Below are 17,676 nucleotides of genomic sequence, written 5' to 3'. Positions count from 1 at the left end.
TCCTGGAGAGACTCTTACTGGCTCACCTCAACAAGCAAGTAAACACCTTTCAGGACCCATTACAGTTTGCATATCGTAATGGACTTGGGGTTGAAAATGCCATCATATACCTGCTCCAGAGAGCACACTCTCATCTGGACCATTCAGGCAGCACTCTGAGGGTCATGTTCTTTGATTTCTCAAGAGCTTTTAATACCACTCAGCCTGCTTTGTTATGTGAGAAGCTCCATAAATTCTAGGTGTATACCTCCACAACCACCTGGATCTATGACTACCTCACAAACAGACCACAGTTTGTGAGACTGAAAGGTTGTGTGTCTGAGATGGAGGTCAGCAGCACTGGTGCACCACAAGGAACTGTACTCTCACCATTCCTCTTCACACTGTACACCCCAGACTTCCAGTACAACTCTGAGTCCTGTCATCTGCAGAAATACTCTGATGACTCTGCAGTTGTGGGATGTATCAGGGATGGACAAGAAGCAGAGTACAGAGAACTGGTCAGTCACTTTGTTATATGGTGCGGTGACAATCATCTCATATTAAATAGCAGCAAAACAAAACAGATGATTGTTGACTTCAGAAGGAACAAGAGTAAACAAAGCACTGTTTCCATCCTGGGAGAGGAGGTGGAGGTGGTGGAGGAATACAAGTATCTTGGAGTTCAGCTGGACAACAAGCTGGAAGAGCAGACTGTACTTCTTAAGGAAGCTGAGATGGTTTAACGTCTGCACCAAGATGTTGCATATCTTCTATAAGTCTGTCGTGGAGAGTGCAGTCAGCTTTGCAGCATCTGCTGGGGTAGTAGCATCAGAACCAGAGACTTGAAGAGAATCAACAAACTGACCAAGAAAGCTGGTTCTGTACTTGGAGTAACTCTGGAGCTGATTGTCCAAAGAAGAATGCTGCACAAGCTGATGAAGATGATGGAGGATTCTTCACACCCTCTCCACAACACAGTGATGAAACAACAAAGTGTGTTCAGTGAGAGGCTTCTTCAGGTCCGATGTAAGACTGAAAGATACAGAAGATCATTCCTGCCAGCAGCCATCAGCCTCCTGAACAAGACCTCCTCAAATTAATAATTATATACTACAATATTGAATTTCCCTTTGGGGATTAATAAAGTATTTTTCATTTCATTTCATAAATATATATAAATTTTAACATTAGTTGCATTTCAGAATTTTTGAAAAAGTCAAAGAGTATAGTTGTTGTCTTTCTCCTTGTAAATGAGACAAGAAATGTAAAGAAATCCAATTGTTGTTCTTCGCTCAGTTGTTTTTAAACATCCAATTCCACTGTGAAAAATGTTCATATGTCTTTATGCATGTATAAAGTATTTGATAAATTATTGCCATGTGAGACATAAAGCTGGCATTTCCAGTTACCACTGGTTTTGAACAGCTAAATACTGCGTTGTGCAACACTTATCCGTTACTGGTGTTTATAATTCTACCCTATTCCAACCTTTTGATAAGTCTTGACAAAGTCCTTATCTTTCATCCCAAGGTTTGTGTAATTATTCAGCAATGAACAGCACTGCTCAGGGCTGCAGCATGAATGCTAACAAGGTTGCAGGGTGAGCTCTTCTGACCGAGCTGCAGCAGCAGAATATGACATAAGACAGAAGCAAACACAGGCATAATTAAAATTCTGGAGAGTGATTGTGCTGCGGATTCAATGTTAGTGATGACATGATCATATCAAGATAATGTGACACAAACCTCCAAACAAAATAAATTTGTTTCTTTTAAGCAAGGGGAGAGACGAGTACAAACTTGTTTCATCTGTACCGATTAGGAGAAAGAAGGATGCTAAAGATGCTTTCATAAGAATAAACAAACATGGATTTTCTTTTTGTGACTTTTCATGCTGATGCAAAGAGATTGGTTAAAAAAAAAACAGTTATTCGGCTTTTCTTCTACAGCATTTTAGGGGAGGTAGATTGGCTGATATTGCATTCAAGATCTGGTGATGTTTTCTAACACCTCCAGCAGTAACAGTCTATTAAAGGCACCAGTTATAACTGATGTAATATTGACTGTTGTTTCCCATTTAATAGATGTGTTATGTGGAAAAGCATGGCTGAGCTTTGAGCCTACAGATGATTCTTTTTACACCCCACACAAACCGTTCAAGCACACATCTTTGCTTGTAAAGGGCTTTTACCTATCACATGACCAAAGTACACCCAGATATACATGATTCACACATATTTTCACAAATGAAGCACTTAAGAGCAAAGAGAAAATAATGATGTTGATTAATTTCCTGACCAGTTACATCACCATATATTTGCATATTGTGGAGTAAAACCAAGCTTATTGCAAGATCCTAATGTATTTAAGACATGGAACTACACAGACATAAAAACAGTACTGGGATAAAATAATGGTGAGTGATAAAAGAGTGAAGTGAAGCTACCTAAAATGGACGTTTTAAAAAATGGAAGAAGCAGCATTTCACTCACAAATCATACATATAGCCCTGAGCCAGCTAAGAATTCTCTAATCTATACAAAAGCAGATTTTTAAGAGATGAGATATCAAATGATAGATATTGATCACAGAAAGGAAATAAATGGGATGTGAAATGGTCAAACATGTTTTTTTTTTCAAACTGGTTACAAAGAGATTTGACAAAATCATAAAATTACATAAAAAGATGGAAATGCCGTAACTACACCCAAGACACCAAAAGGAGTCAAAAAAAAAAAAAAAAAAAAAAAGTTAAGGAATTTACTAATGTGCAAAACAACTTTATAAAAAGAAGACACAAACAAAAGAAAAATTAATAACTGTAACATGATAAGAGAAGACGAAAACAAAATTATTAATTATGTAATGTTTAAGACTACGCTAAATTGTGTGCTCAATATAAAAGGAGAGATAAAACACCAGTGAACAAGAACTAAATGGGTTTTAGTTGCTTTGTATCTCTCCAGCCAGGAAATGTTTTTGTTTGTGAAAGGACAAGTCAGTTTTGTTTTTACTATCAATCGACGAGCCAGCCTGTTGCAACAGGAGCAGATGTTTTGTGTATTCATTATCTTGTCATTATACTGCAATATATAGTGCGAACAGTAGATGACAGTGGTGAACAGTAGGGAGGAATGGTGGACTATGAGACCTGCTAAACTATAGAAGAAGAAGTGAACGCAGCAGCTATAAAGCCGGAACACTTCTTCTCCTCTTCCTCATTCGACCTACATCTGCAGCTGAAGTAACATTCATCTTCATCTATTAACAGACAAAAGGTAAATGCTTTTTACATGGTGTTTTATGTGTATTTATTTAATAGTTAAAATCCATATATTAACAGTAATAAATCATATAATATAGTTTTATCCAAAATTGAATAAAATGAACATTAAAATAAATAGTAAGAAATTAATCTGGAAAAATTGCTATCATGATAAAAAAAAAAAAAAAGGTTTTTTGCAATTTATTGTTGAAGAAGTAGCTGTTTAGACCGGATGATTCCTTTTATTTTTCTCATATCTTTGAAAGCGGGATGTCGAGCCGCGTTGGGAGCTAAGTGCTAAAGTAGGTCATTGAAACAAAGAACAGCAGCTAGATGCTACAAAATGGCGCCGTGAGAAAAATGCTAACTCGTGTTGGCTAATTAAAATACGCTCATTTCGCAGTATTGAAGCATTGATGATCCACTCGCGTTAATCAGTTTCAATTATTTTTAACTAATGTTTGGGAAGGAAATCAGTAGGCTGAAATTGTATTTATTTAATAAAATTGGGCTTGTTGCGAAAGTGCGCAATGCGCGATCGCCATTTTGTGGAAGTGGCCTGGTGACCTACTTTAGCAGCACTTTATTTTGTTTCGCTCCAGCTTACAGGCTTACGTGTAATTTACATGTACTTTATTTATTTATTTTTTAACTTTAGTGATACCTAAAATGTCGGACGAGGGAAAATTGTTCATTGGAGGTCTGAGCTTCGAGACCAACGAAGAATCTCTTGCTGCCGCATTCGGCAAATACGGAACTATCGAGAAGGGTAACGATTAAACACATTTCAGTTATTTGGCTTTTGAGATGTTTTATTCGACAACTTTTTAAATGATCGATGCATTTTTGTTATTAGTGGACGTGATTAGAGATAAAGAGACAGGAAGATCTCGTGGTTTTGGCTTCGTGAAATACGACAACGTTGAAGATGCCAAGGACGCACTGGATGCCATGAACGGGAAGGTAAGTTGCGCAACGTCAAAGCTTCATAGTAGAATTGATACAGTCAAGGGTGTGTATTAAAGTCGTACACTTAATATTTTATAGACCCTGGACGGACGGGCTATTAGAGTGGATGAAGCAGGAAAGGGCGGACGTTCCAGAGGAGGATTTGGCTCAGGTCCCAGAGGTGGAAGATTCAGTGGATCACGAGGAAGGGGTGGGCGTGGTTTCTCTAGAGGTATGCAATGCCTCTTTGATGATTTGCCTAGATGAGATTTTCACGAAAAACTTATCATTTATTTCGACCTGTTAGGTGGATACAACAGCGACAGGGGCTATGGTGACAGAAGTTATGGCGACAGAGGCTTTGGAGGTAGCGACAGGAGCTTTGGTGGCAGTGGATACAGAAGTGGCGGATACTCCTCTGGTGGCTACAGGGAAAACAGGTCAGTAATCATTGTCTGTGGGTTGGGTTTTTGTTTCCCCAACTAGTTTTTCCATTACAAAGGTAGATGCTATGCACTGTAAGTAAATTCCTTTTTCTTTTTTTTTCTCCACACAGGGGTCAGGGTGGATATGGTGACCGCTCTGGATCGTACCGTGATGGATATGACAGCTATGGTAAGCATTAATTACATTTTGGTAGATGTAGGTTTATGTTGGGGCTGTCACTGTGAAATCTGACTCTTAATCTTATGGCTACTTGCGTTTTAAAGAATTTGATGCAGTAAAATAATTTCATATTTATATGCAAATAGCATTACCAGGCTTGCACAACTTTGCATTTAAGGTAGTTTAACAACCCTTAACATTCAAGAATTGTATCATGTATGCCCCTCAGTTTTGTACCTGAGCCCAAGATGCCTGTTTGCATAAAATTGCCAAATTTTGCTGACCAGTTCCCCACTTTGGTAAAGAGGCTGGCAAAACAACTGAAGCGCTAAAGCAAATGCCAAATCTTGTCTGCTCAAAAGTTGCTCATCTCACAACTGATGGAGCCCCTTAAGCAAAACATATTGACTGTCTTGTGGGTTGAGGGGGATGTTATGAAACTCCGGTGACGGAACTTTCAGTGTCTTTACCTGTGTGCCCACTTCTTATCCTCCAGCTACACACGAGTAAACATCTCCCTGATTCAAGATCTTCACTTGGCTGGCTGTATTTCAAAGATGCTCTCCTCAAGAAAAATGTCCTCGTGTTATTGTTGACCTTTAGTTTTTGTAAATCTTCTGTAGTAGCTTGGCATCTAAAAATGTAGCCATGAGTTTTGGTCATTAACCATGTTACAACTACAATTAGAGAATATAGCCTTGCTTTAATTGGGCATCTGATCTAAGGCTTCTGTGTAATCTGACTACTGTAAAATCCCAAACTGGGGATCATGCAGCTCTTCACATGGCTTTCGTGATCAGCCAATACCATCGCTGTAGACATTTGTCCAGCACTTTAAGTATTTCCTAATTTTTGAATTCTTTAGCTTTTCTTTTTTCCTCTTTGAAGTATCTGGGGCTTGTTTCAATATTTTCCCTCAGTCATCGACTGACCTACCTCCTGCCAAGTTTTAAACTGAGGAAAGAGCTATTGAAATAGACTTTTGGGGTATTTGATGCTGAAGTCCTTTTTTTTAGCTATTGAAAAGAACCTTAGTTTAGCCAAGGCTCCTGTATGTTCAATTTCCCAAAAGAGTGAATTCCTTTCAGACTGGTGAACTGCACATCCGAAGTGGCCAGCTGTTCATGAAGTTGCAAAATGCAGCATGCTACAGTCTGTCCAAGGTATCTTCTGTGCTCTGCTCAACATCTGCATTTTAAATGTGCTGTAAATGGACTAATCTTGTTTAAAGTGATTTGGAAAATATGTAACTTCGTTTACACAAAGTAAATCTAGACGGGGAACAGTTTTGTACTTTATGTTCTTTGTATGATCCAAGATTTTTTTCTTTGTCAGTTTGGCTTCATGGAGCCTATTAAACGAACTGTGGAAAATGATCCTGATTCTGTTGCCTGTTCAAAATGATCGCATGGGGGAAATTCAGCTGGGAGCCTTTAGCTCAGACTGCTCAGTGACAAAGTTGCCTGCTATAAAAGCACAAGTGGATTTCTCTAAAGGGCAACTTAATTGGCAGTTGGTAAAAATGGAAGCAAAGCTACAACTTTTCAATGAAATCCGCTTTTGATCACCTTGGTGCAAAGTTTTTAAAGCTAATTTTTTTTTTTTTTTTTTTTAATTTATTTTGGCCATGTGACTCCTGAACAATATTCAAAAGCTCAAGACCTGTTGCATTTTGATTGTGTTGAGGAGAAACTTGAAGTGAAGTTTGAATAACCCCAGAAGTGGCTCAAGGAAATTGTGGAAAAAATGTCCGCTGGTGTCATGTCAATGCTTCATTACGTTCAAGAACTCTGCTACTTCAAAAACCTACAAGTCCTTGGAGAGTGAGGTGTTGCGACAACCAACAAGTGCTCAACAGGGATGAAAGCTGCTCTCTTGCCTAAATCATTTGTGGAGAAAGTAGGCCAATGCACGTGAGGTAAAAATCTCCTTTTGCTTTGCTCACATCCTTCAAACTAAGTTCTCATTGTTTCTATGAATACCTTCAAGTTATCCGCTGTGTAAAGTCACCTGCTTCAGATGTGTCCTACAAAGTTGCCAAAGCCTCATCCTTCAGTCAGATAACACAATTGGGTTGGGAAAGTTTCTAAAAAGCTCCTGGATTGTAATGCTCCACTCAGCCCGTCAAAGAAAAGCATTTGCCTCAACTCATTGAGCCCAGTCCACTTCTGTCCACTGTATCACTCAAATATTCTCCAGTAATGTCTCACAGCAGTCCCAATTTTTTTTTTTTTTTTTTCCTTAGGTACCTAGACTGTTTACAAATGTCTGTCTGTACCTTTTTTGTGTTTTAATGTGAGTTTTTATTGCATGAAATTAATTGATCAAAGAAATGTGTTCCAGGATTAATTTCAGTCTCTCTCTATAGGGTGATCTGACTGGTTGAAACCACACTGAATTTCTTCATGCATCAAATGGATGGTGGACGGTTATGGCAGTCATTGACACAGATCCTACAACAGGTAAATCTTACACGTTAAACACCTAACCAGGTCTTGTTCATTAACTTGTTACTAATAAAGTGTTCTGTTTCAGGTCCAACATTGCAGAAGTGGGGCAGCTGCTAGTATCTCCGAGGTGGATAGACCTGCCAATGAATTTGGTGGTCTTTGAGTAATTTTCCTTATTGTCCGTGTCAGACAACTGGATAATTGCTTTTTTTTTTCTTCTTTTTTTTTTTTTTTAACAGGCAAAATGTGTATTATGAAATGCATAAAACTTTGTAAAGGAATTTTTTAAAATAAAGGTTTTTAACAGAAATGCTGCCTTTAATCCACAACACTCAGTTCACTAAAAGCAAAAACAAAACTGCATATAGCTGAAAAAATGGTTCATGTAGGTTCACTATACCTTCAAATAAGACATGGTTGAATCATGTCATTTGAGATTTTTGCAAGTTGCAGAGGGAAATAAGTCTTCCGGGCTAAAGATGGACGGAGTCTCCGTGAGGTTTCTGAAGAGACGAGTTAAGCATACCGTCTACCGGAAAATGCAAAATGGGTAGAGCTGAGTGGAGGTGGGTGTTGTCAATCTCCGACCTGCCTTCAGCTGACAGGTAGGCGGGCTGAAGCTAAACCTGCCGCCTTGCAGCGAGATATCGGATACCTATCGGAACTAAATATACATAATTTCTAGATGACTTCCAAATTAAAATGATTCCCTCCAGTTGTCATGGTTAAACCTTACCTAAAACCTTTAAAAAAAAAAAAAAAAAATTTTTTTTTTACCAGACTAAATGTGTATTTCTGCTGAGAAGTTTCTTTTCAACATGAGTCCTTTGCGCCAGACCCCAGGGATGAAGGGTATGCATCGGTTTCACTTTTAACTGTCAGAGGTTGCTGCTTGGTCATGTCGTCTCGTTTTTATAACATTTTAAAAATGAATTAAAGCTACAAAATAACGCATGTCGGCTCATCGGGGACTTACGGATGACTGCACACAGTGCCAGGGAGGAAAAAGGCGTGTCAACCTATTGCTTTCTCCATAGTGCTTTGCTTAATGTGAATCCTGCGTCGTTTTTTTTAGTTCCTTTCAACCCCGAACAGGAAATGCAACTGATGCATTCTGAACTGGTCATTTGTTTTTGTTTTTTTAAAATATATAAATTTGACACTTGAGTAAAAGTAGGACACGTGAAAACCTCCGAAGACTAGTTTTGAGAAACACCGGTGTAGACGAACGGTGGTTTAGGATTAAACATGCCAGACATTGTACAGGTGTGTGTGAAGCAAAGGGACAATGTACGGAAAAAACGGAAATATACACTGGTGGGAAAACACGCCATCTTGGCCATTTGTCAGGTTAATGATAGATTGGATTACAAGGAAGAGCGGCCTACTTTGATTGGTTGCAAAGTTGTCAGGCCACAGCTAGAAAGCCAGCAGTCGAGTTGAGAGACAGGTGATCATTTCCAAGACATAGTCGGCATCCATATTTATCTTATATTTGAAAAGATGCAACTATGATTAAACAAAACATTTACTTAATGTATTATACACTCAATATTTAAAAAAAAAAAACAACCTAAATCTTCACACCATGTTTCAACCACCATTAGTCACATGCTCCATTTAATACAAGTAAACCAGCAACACAGGAGCCAACTAAAGGTAATTCTCAAACCAAACAGGTTATTTTAGCAATTGGGGAGTTTCAAATCCTAAATACGATGAAAAGCCAGATGCACGCTTAAGAAATAAACTACTCAACTCATAAACCTGAGTTCTATTACAAAAGCAGAATCCATCTAATCAAATGCTCAACTTGCCTCATTGATCCTTCTTCTTCTACCACTGATATAAAGGGAACACTTAAACAACACAATGTAACTCCAAGTCAACCACACTTCTGTGAAATTGTCCACTTAGGAAGCAACACTAATTGATAATCAATTTCACATGCTGTTGTGCAAATGGAATAGACAATTATAGGCCATTGGCAAGACACACCTAATAAAGGAGTGGTTCTGCAGGTGGTGACCACAGACCACTTCTCAGTTCCGATGCTTTCTGGCTGATGGTTTGGTCACTTTTGAATGCTGGCGGTGCTTTCACTCTAGTGGTAGCATGAGACGGAGTCTACAACCCACACAAGTGGCTCAGGTAGTGCAGCTCATCCAGGGCAAGGTTTGCTGTGTCTGTCAGCGTATAGTGTCCAGAGCATGGAGGCGCTACCAGGAGACAGGCCAGTCCATCAGGAGGCGGGAAGGAGGCCATGGGAGGGCAACAACCCAGCAGCTACCTCCTTCTTTGTGCAAGGAGGAGCACTGTCAGAGGCCTGCAAAATGAGCTCCAGCAGGCCACAAATGTGCATGTGTCTGCTCAAACAGACTCCATGAGGGTGGTTGAGGGCCCGACGTCCACAGGTTGGGGTTGTACTTACAGCCCAACATTGTGCAGGACGTTTGGCATTTGCCAGAGAACACCAAGATTGACAAATTCTCCACTGGCACCCTGTGCTCTTCACAGATGAAAGCAGGTTCACACTGAGCACATGTGACAGATGTGACAGAGTCTGGAGACGCCACGGAGAACGTTCTGCTGCCTGCAAGATTCTTCAGCATGACCGGTTTGGAAGTGGGTCAGTAATGGTGTGGGGTGGCATTTCTTTGGAGGGCCGTACAGCCCTCCATGTGCTCGCCATCGGTAGCCTGACTGCCATTAGGTACCAAGATGAGATCCTCAGACCCCTTGTGGGACCATATGCTGGTGCAGTTGGCCCTGGGTTCCTCCTAATGCAAGACAATGCTAGACCTCATGTGGCTGGAGTGTGTCAGCAGTTCCTGCAACGCGAAGGTATTGATGTTATGGACTGGCCCGCCTGTTTCCCAGACCTGAATCTAATTGAGCACATCTGGGACATCATGTCTCGCTCCATCTACCAACACCAAGTTGCACCACAGACTGTCCAGGAGTTGGCGGATGCTTTAGTCCAGGTCTGGGAGGAGATCCCTCAGGAGAACATCCGCCACCTCACGCCTAGGTGTTGTAAGGAGGTCATACAAGCACGCGGAGGCCACACACACTACTGAGCCTCATTTTGACTTGTTTTAAAGGACATTATGTCAAAGTTGGATCAGCCTGTAGTGTTTTTCCACTTTCATTTTTAGTATAACTCCAAATCTCGCATGTAAGTCGCTTTGGATGAAAGCGTCTGCTAAATGACTGTAGAATAGAATAGAAATCCAGACCTCCATGGGTTGATAAATTTGATTTTCATTGATAAGTTGTGTGATTTTGTTGTCAGCACATTCAACTATGGAGAGAATAAAGTATTTAATAAATCTTTCATTCAGGTCTACATGTTACTTTAGTGTTCCCTTTATTATTTTGAGCAGTGTAGTTTTAACTATAATAAAGTACCAGCCAATAAACATGTGACTATTTCCTCTTCTTATTCATTGAGGGTGTTGGGGTGCACATGGTAATGTGATTGGGGGATTTGATGTTGTAATCATAAAATGGGGCTCTGCAAAAAATGAAGTTAGCACCTGTGTCCAACTGAACTTGTAGCAGTTTGACCACCACTTAATTTTGATGTCCCTTTCTGTTTGATTTCTTGCTTGTTCTCACTCTCAGATGCAAGTTGCTTTGGATAAAAGAATCTGCTGAATGACTGTAGAGAGTGTATATAGTGAAAGAAATACCCATAAAATTAAGGTCTGAAAAATATATTTAAATTGTGTATTTAACAGAAAAAACTTAAAATTAAATAACATCTAAAAAAAAAAGAAGAGAGAACAGAAAAAGAGACAAGCTGATATGAGGTAAAGAAAAAAGATACTTTATTATTGAACATTTACAAGCTGATGTGAGCGAGAGCTCGGGTCCATGTGGTTCTGGGTCTGGAAGATGGCAGAGCTCAGGACAGTTTGTCTCAGGGATGTTTACAGGTGCCACAAGAAGCCAAAACGCTTATGTACAAACTCCTCACGTGGCCGGAGGTTGAACAGTTCCTCTGTCAGAGGGGTGACCCAGCGGTCTGTGTGGAAGACAGTCTCACCGACCTGCATGAGTATTAGAATAAGACAGTGGAAGAGTTTTATTAACTGATGCATGTCAACTCTGACTTCATTTGAATTCAGCTTAAAGCTGGGGTATGTAATGTTGGGGAGCTACCAAGATGTGAAAGTAGTACCTTGTCTTTTGCTCCTTGCGTGATCCAAGGCTTTTTTCTTACCTCTGCCAAGGAGGTTATGTTTTTACCGCCGTTTAACTGTTTGTGTTCAAGATAACCCAATAAGTTGGACAGATTTTAATTAAATTTTCAGGAGTTTTGGGAAAAGTAAAAAGGAAGAAGCGATTTATTTTTGGTGGTGATCCGGATCTCTTTCTCTGCTGTTTAGCAGGAGGAGCCAAATAAACCGAGCCGGGTTGGAAAAATCCATCCTGCATTTTCTCAGCTATGTTTGCTTTCTGAGTTTTTTCTTCACTACTTTGTATTTTCATCCTAACATGCTATTTATATGCAGAATGTGGTGATCAGGTATGCGCTGCAGGAGGAGGAGAGCCGAGAGAAGAAGCTTATCAAAATATAAGAAATGAACAGCTTCAGAGTTTTTACAGATTTATGGTAAACTGAAGGGTCTAACTATATTTCTTATTGTTCATGATTACAAAATGTCCAGATTACTATCAGGACATTCACCCAGAGTAAAAAAAAAATGTCTGAGCAAGACTGCCTACCCCAGCTTTAATAGTTTTACAAAATAGCAGTTGGTTGAATAAAATTTATGTCTGCAGAGCTTGAAAGGTGTTCGACCAATAGAGGCTAACATTTTAATTTCCATCAACATTCTCTAGAGTGGCTTGCTAAAGTTCAAAAGTGATAGTCGAGCTCTTCTAAGAGGTTATAAAAGGCAGATTCACACATATATTGAAGTTTATCAAATACTGTTGGTACATAGAGATCTGTGTTTAGTGTGGAACTGCAAAAAATTACAATTTTTGAAAGCGTGCATTTAAGAAAATAAAAATAAAATAAAAGAAAAAGTAAAGCAATTTATGTCCATCCATTTTCTGAACCGCTTAATCAGTGTCGTGGAAAGCTGGAGCTTATCCCAGAAATGAGCAGGCGAGAGGCAGGGTGGACACCCTTTTACTTTTTTTTTTTTTTTTTAAAATATACATTGATAACAAAATAGATTAAAATACAAATAATAGATAGTACAGGTACAAAGTTTGGACACATAATCATAGTTTACAGGTACATCAAAACTCTGGACTTTTCCTGTATATCCACATTAACAAATAAATTCTTGACATTAATGACAAGCTATCTAAGCTCTTTTCTGCTGACCTGTGTGTTTTGTACTTTCTCCCCACATCTTTCTTTTTTCTCTATTTAAAAGATACATGCAGATACAGGCAGTGCACACATCCACATAGTAAGGAGCCTTATCTACCATTTTCCATGAGTTAAAAGAAACTTCTTTGCATCAATTCATCATGTGCTGCTTCCTGTTCTCTATAAAGTCATTCTGCTGCATCTCCTCAACCTATTTCCAGTCAGGAGAGTATCTTCACCAGAAGACTTCCTGCTGGGACTGCTTGTGTAAGAACAGCAACAGAAAAAAAACTAGAGCAAATTGTCAGGACTTCCTTCCTCAAAATCTTAAGTATTAACTGCCTGGGAAAATGGTTCAAAAATAGTTTTGGAAACTATTTTGTTGTTACTACTCCATAAGCTATACTTTTTCTTTTAAATGTAAACAAATGTGTATCTTACAAGAGAAGAGTACTTTTTTTTTGTTATTTTTCATTTATTAAAAAGGCCTAAATAAGTTCTTAAGAATGAATAAAATATGTTTGCTACACAAATATGTCCCCCTCGAAAACAAGAAGAGAAGGGAAGAAAAACAAAGAGGAAACATTTATGGCAATTTTTTACCTTCCATCCAGGAACATCTTTCATGATGATTGCTTCCTCTTCTAGGTTTTCCCTCAACATCCTTAGAACCCTGGCACAAACAAAAGTAGAGTTTCCACATAAATAGCTAATTTAAACTGGTTTACTTAAAAAACAAACAAAAAAACAACAACATTACGTTAAAAAAAAAAGGTTAAATGTGCAATGTTAAGTTTTAAAGATTACCTTCGGTCGTGCTCTGCCTGCAACAGAGGCATGATTGCTATCCTGGCCTCCAGCTCCTCAATCTGCAAGCGCCTGAAACACAAACATAACCACCAATTTAATCTTGACAGTGCACACACAACTTGGCAGAGCAAAATCAAAAATAAATTCACATAACAACTTACTTCCTTTCTCTATTCCAGCTAAAAAGCCTCCAATAGCCAAACACCATGATGCCAATTCCAAGTCCAAACATGCTATACCCTGTGGAAGTAAGCAATCACATTAACACTGCAATTCCTCCTGTACTACTGCACGTATTTGCATTTCATCAGATTATCAGCATAACAGTGAATATTATGTTAAAAAATTTGCAAGTGTTTGGAGTTCCCGTGCTGCAACACACCTACAGTCATTTAGCAGACACTTGTATCCAAAGCGACATACATATATATCCCAATAGGCACATCGGGCGACAACTTAGGGTTCAGTGTCCTGCCCACGGACACTTAGGCACACAGTCAGGGAAATCCTGGAATTGATCCCCCAACTTTTGAGTTGAAAGATGACTGCTATTCTGCCTGAGCTACAGCCACCCTAACCTGACTCACTTAATTTGCAGACTTGTGAAGAGGTTAATATCAGACTCTGCAAAAGTTTGCTAATTGCCCACTGATTTGAGTCAGGCGTATTAAGCAGCGAAACTTCCAAAACTTGCAGGGCTGCAGAGTTGCCTACCCCTGCTGTAAATGTAAGGCTGGAAAACTGTCAGAATCTTCAGAAATAAAGAGGCACCTACATGCCCAAAATTAGCATCTAATGTCAAATTCAGAGTTTTAATATGGCATGTGTACTAACTTTGTATTTTATAACTTTGCTAAAGTGCGAAATGTTTCTCTTTGACTGTCTAGTAACATGATGTTATGTTTTGTGTTTTTTAAAACACTTAAACAGAAGACTGAGAATGGCGGACAACCTGCAAAAATGTACTGATAAAAATATTTTAAGTCAAGAGTATGGACACATTTTGGATATTTTTTTTGTTCTTTTGGTCTGATTCTTTGCTTTTTGCTTGCAAGACGCTCTCATGTACATTACAACATTCTACTAATTTCTATATTTACTAGGAGTGGGAAATCGAGTCGAAAAAAATGGAATATTGGTATATTTTGCTTCACAATTAATTTTTTTTTTTTTTGTTAAAAAATTCTTTTTTTTTTCCTTCAAATAAATGCAAATCTATCTTTTTTTGTGTCATTTTTATGAATGCTTTTACTTGTCTTCTTAGGCATTATAGCAGAACGATTATCTGGCTACTGTGCTGTTTTTTCCTAATGAAATTAAGAGAAACGACTAGCGAATAAAGTTTTGTACAATTTTTTTGTTGCTTTTAGTCTACAAAAATCAGCAATATTGAAGAATCGCAAGAATTGCAATTAAAATCGAATCGACACCCAAAAAAACTCAGAATTGAATCGAATCGGGACAAAAGCATATCGTCACAGCCCTAATATTACTGTTCTTTACTTTGAGGAACCTCAAGGAACTCGAACAATGAGAATCACATAATGCTATAGTAATTATGGCACAAAACTATTAATCTTTTTAACTGCATCATTTCCACGTAAAGCATGTAGCTTTATTTAATAAGTTTAATTTCATTCTTTGAGTCCAGGTTCACAGTCTGCTTTCTAACAATAGCAGCTTTCATTTGTGGTCTTTATTTTGTGACAAGTTAATCAAATAGATCAGAGGACCTCAGCTCCATTTTGACAACCGCTTGTGTCTTGAGGTGCAAAGGTACAAATATTTACCTGTACAACACCAGCACTAGGACTGTATAATCAACCATCAACACTTTCATCTCTCTCTCTCTCTCTCGTCACCAAGTCTGCCATTTATTTAAATCAGAGGTCACGAGCTCCAGTCCTCCAGAGCTAACATCCTGCAGGTTTTCGAGTTTCTCTGGTACAACACACTTGATTCAGAATAAAAAGATCTGCAACAACTTGTGATCTTCTACACCTCCGTGTCAATTAGCCATTGGTTTGGGTCAGCTGTGCTGCAGTGGGGAAACACTAAAATCTGCATGATGGCAGACCGGAATTGAAGACCCCTGATTTACAGTATGAGCTCCATACCACACAATTCAAATGATGTAATAGCTTCCAAAGGGTTTGGATGTCTATCCTTAGTGTTAAAACTTCTGTAACAAGCCGCGCTATTAAACATCTAAAACCTCATTTGTTCATTTCAAAAGCAGCAAACGTGAGCTAGTTAGCATGTGGCTATCAAACTGTCAATAACTACTTGTTTTAAGGCTTAATCATTTTGTAGGCTTTTACGGTGCGTTGTTATGTGACAAAGTTATTAAGACCCCAATCGACAAGTGTAAATGTTAGAGCATTTAACAACTGTAGTACTTTCATTTCAATATTTGTCTTGGACAGACACAGGGCAGTTAGCATAAACTGCTAATAGTGAAGCATAAATGTCAAGTTAACTTTACATGTTGCACGCGTGCTGTACAGCCATATAGATTGAGATTGGTATAAATGTGGTGCTAGTACCCGAAAGTCCTCGTTTAGGTATATTTCTTTTATAATCAAAGGCAGCATAGCCTCCCGGAGGAGGCATGTCCTGCTTCACCTTGGACCCCGCCATCTTCCTCCAGCCTCCGCTTAACAACACGGCTGACGTCCCTCGATGCAATTCTTCCTCTCTCATACAGAGAGGCTCTAGTGGGCTACAGCGCCCTCACATGGCCGGCTGACATTGTCTCAATTTTTAATTTATACCACATCTAACTTAAACTGCAAATTTAATGGATCACAAAATAGATAGACAGACAGACAGACAGACAGATAAACAGATAGATAGATAGAAAACATAGGTTAAGGTATAAATAATTGCCATTTCTAAATTTTTTACACATGAATGGGACTTCTGTGACACCTACATAAGGATCCATGTCCTTTGACACCTCATTCATGAGATGGTCAAAACTAACTACAACTAAACTAACTAAATCCTTGCAGTTCTTAATGAAATAATAGAATATTGTACAGAATACAAAATGTAGCATGTGTTTGTTGTGCAACAAAAACTTAAGGATCAAATGGTCGAATCATTAGCATCAGCATTGCCCCATACTTTTCCTGTTTTATACATCCATATAAAAGTGGTCTTTTTTGTTAGTTTCTTGATGGTCCATTATGCTAAATATGTGTCTATTAAAGTTGAATTGATCATAGTGTTATAGAGGCTTGCTTTAGTTTGTCACATAGATTTCTCCTTAACTGAACATCTACTACTGCAAATAACCACAGATCTGTCAACAGATGAGACTTTGATAAGGTCTCTTAAATTGATTCACTTGTCAAAAGTTCTGAGGATACAACAGTGAGCTGTTTCAACATTAAATGCCCCAAAGCAAACAAGGCAGACCACTGAAATCATGATCACTGTTTGATATTTCAGGATGATATTAATATCGCAGTTACACACCAAAAGAAAAGCAGTTGTAGTGCAGACCTCCAAGCAACTAGTTCCTACCCAGACTGGAAGGAATCCTTCGAAAAATTTTTGTGTCCGCAATTCCTTCCCATCGGTCCTAAAATTTAATGGAATCTAACTTAGATCAAGACCAGTTCTCAAAAGAAAAAAGAAAAAAGCAATTCTTTTTGCGTGAAGTTGGTAAGTCAGGCAGATGTATGTGACAACCAACCACAACAACCAGCTTGTCCGAGGTAAAAAAAAAAAAAAAAGAAAAGTTACAACCTAAATGTATTTAAACAGGTGATATGAGGTTTGCTTGGGCAGGTTGGTCAAGTCTAAGTTCTCAATTTATGTCCTCAAAAAATCAGCTTGTTTTTACATAATGCCAGAATTCATCAAGCTACAACTGCGAGAATGGTTCAATAACCATGGAATAATATTTAATGTTTGGTTTGGCCACCACAGAGTAGACTTTAACCTCATTTAGAAGCTTTGTAAGGTGCTTCACAACCCTTTATACAGCAGTATTGATTTAAGACCTTAGTGAGAAACTAATGCATCACTGAACAGAAATAAATTTATGCCGTTACATATAAAAAATGATGCAACTTCGAATGTGTGCTGTAATCAGAAGTGAAGAAGGCCTAACAACTGGGTGGTGTGTGACTTCTTTTGTAAACCAGGTATTATTTCAAATCAAATGACTCAATAAAATCCCAAAGAAAGCAGTCACTTAAAATTTAGAACTTTTTTTTATTTCTTTAGGAGCTAGGAAAACGTAAACCAAATCATTTTTACATAACTGAA

At 38.5% G+C, this 17,676-nt stretch overlaps 2 protein-coding genes across 5 annotated transcripts; one reads left to right on the top strand and one right to left on the bottom strand.

The window, feature by feature from the left end:
• Positions 1-3,181: 3,181 nt before the first annotated feature.
• cirbpa (cold inducible RNA binding protein a) lies at positions 3,182-7,533 on the top strand. 4 transcript variants are annotated; one of them, XR_013771377.1, is made up of 8 exons: positions 3,182-3,259; positions 3,905-4,015; positions 4,103-4,209; positions 4,294-4,426; positions 4,502-4,634; positions 4,751-4,809; positions 7,169-7,262; positions 7,336-7,533. XR_013771377.1 is itself a non-coding variant. In XM_079243629.1 (7 exons), the coding sequence occupies exons 2-7, from the start codon at positions 3,916-3,918 to the stop codon at positions 5,308-5,310; spliced, it is 525 nt and encodes a 174-aa protein (XP_079099755.1). In that variant the 5' UTR covers positions 3,182-3,259; positions 3,905-3,915; the 3' UTR covers positions 5,311-6,176. The 4 variants fall into 4 exon arrangements, 3 of the variants coding, with proteins under 3 accessions (XP_079099755.1, XP_079099754.1, XP_079099753.1); XM_079243629.1 differs by lacking the exons at positions 7,169-7,262; positions 7,336-7,533 and adding an exon at positions 5,297-6,176 and having other exon boundaries at positions 4,294-4,405; XM_079243628.1 differs by lacking the exons at positions 7,169-7,262; positions 7,336-7,533 and adding an exon at positions 5,889-6,176.
• A 3,528-nt stretch (positions 7,534-11,061) lies between these two features.
• Positions 11,062-16,082, bottom strand: ndufa13 (NADH:ubiquinone oxidoreductase subunit A13). The gene is made up of 5 exons (XM_079244306.1): positions 15,942-16,082; positions 13,557-13,635; positions 13,393-13,464; positions 13,189-13,258; positions 11,062-11,305 (listed from the first exon to the last, which is right to left on the bottom strand). The coding sequence occupies exons 1-5, from the start codon at positions 16,033-16,035 to the stop codon at positions 11,186-11,188; spliced, it is 435 nt and encodes a 144-aa protein (XP_079100432.1). The 5' UTR covers positions 16,036-16,082; the 3' UTR covers positions 11,062-11,185.
• Positions 16,083-17,676: the final 1,594 nt, after the last annotated feature.

The sequence above is a fragment of the Telmatherina bonti genome (genome assembly GCF_933228915.1).
Source record: "Telmatherina bonti genome assembly, chromosome: 7".
NCBI classification, from domain to species: Eukaryota; Metazoa; Chordata; class Actinopteri; order Atheriniformes; family Telmatherinidae; genus Telmatherina; species Telmatherina bonti.
Note: the sequence above shows the minus strand (reverse complement) of the source record. Positions and strands in the feature narration are given on the sequence as shown.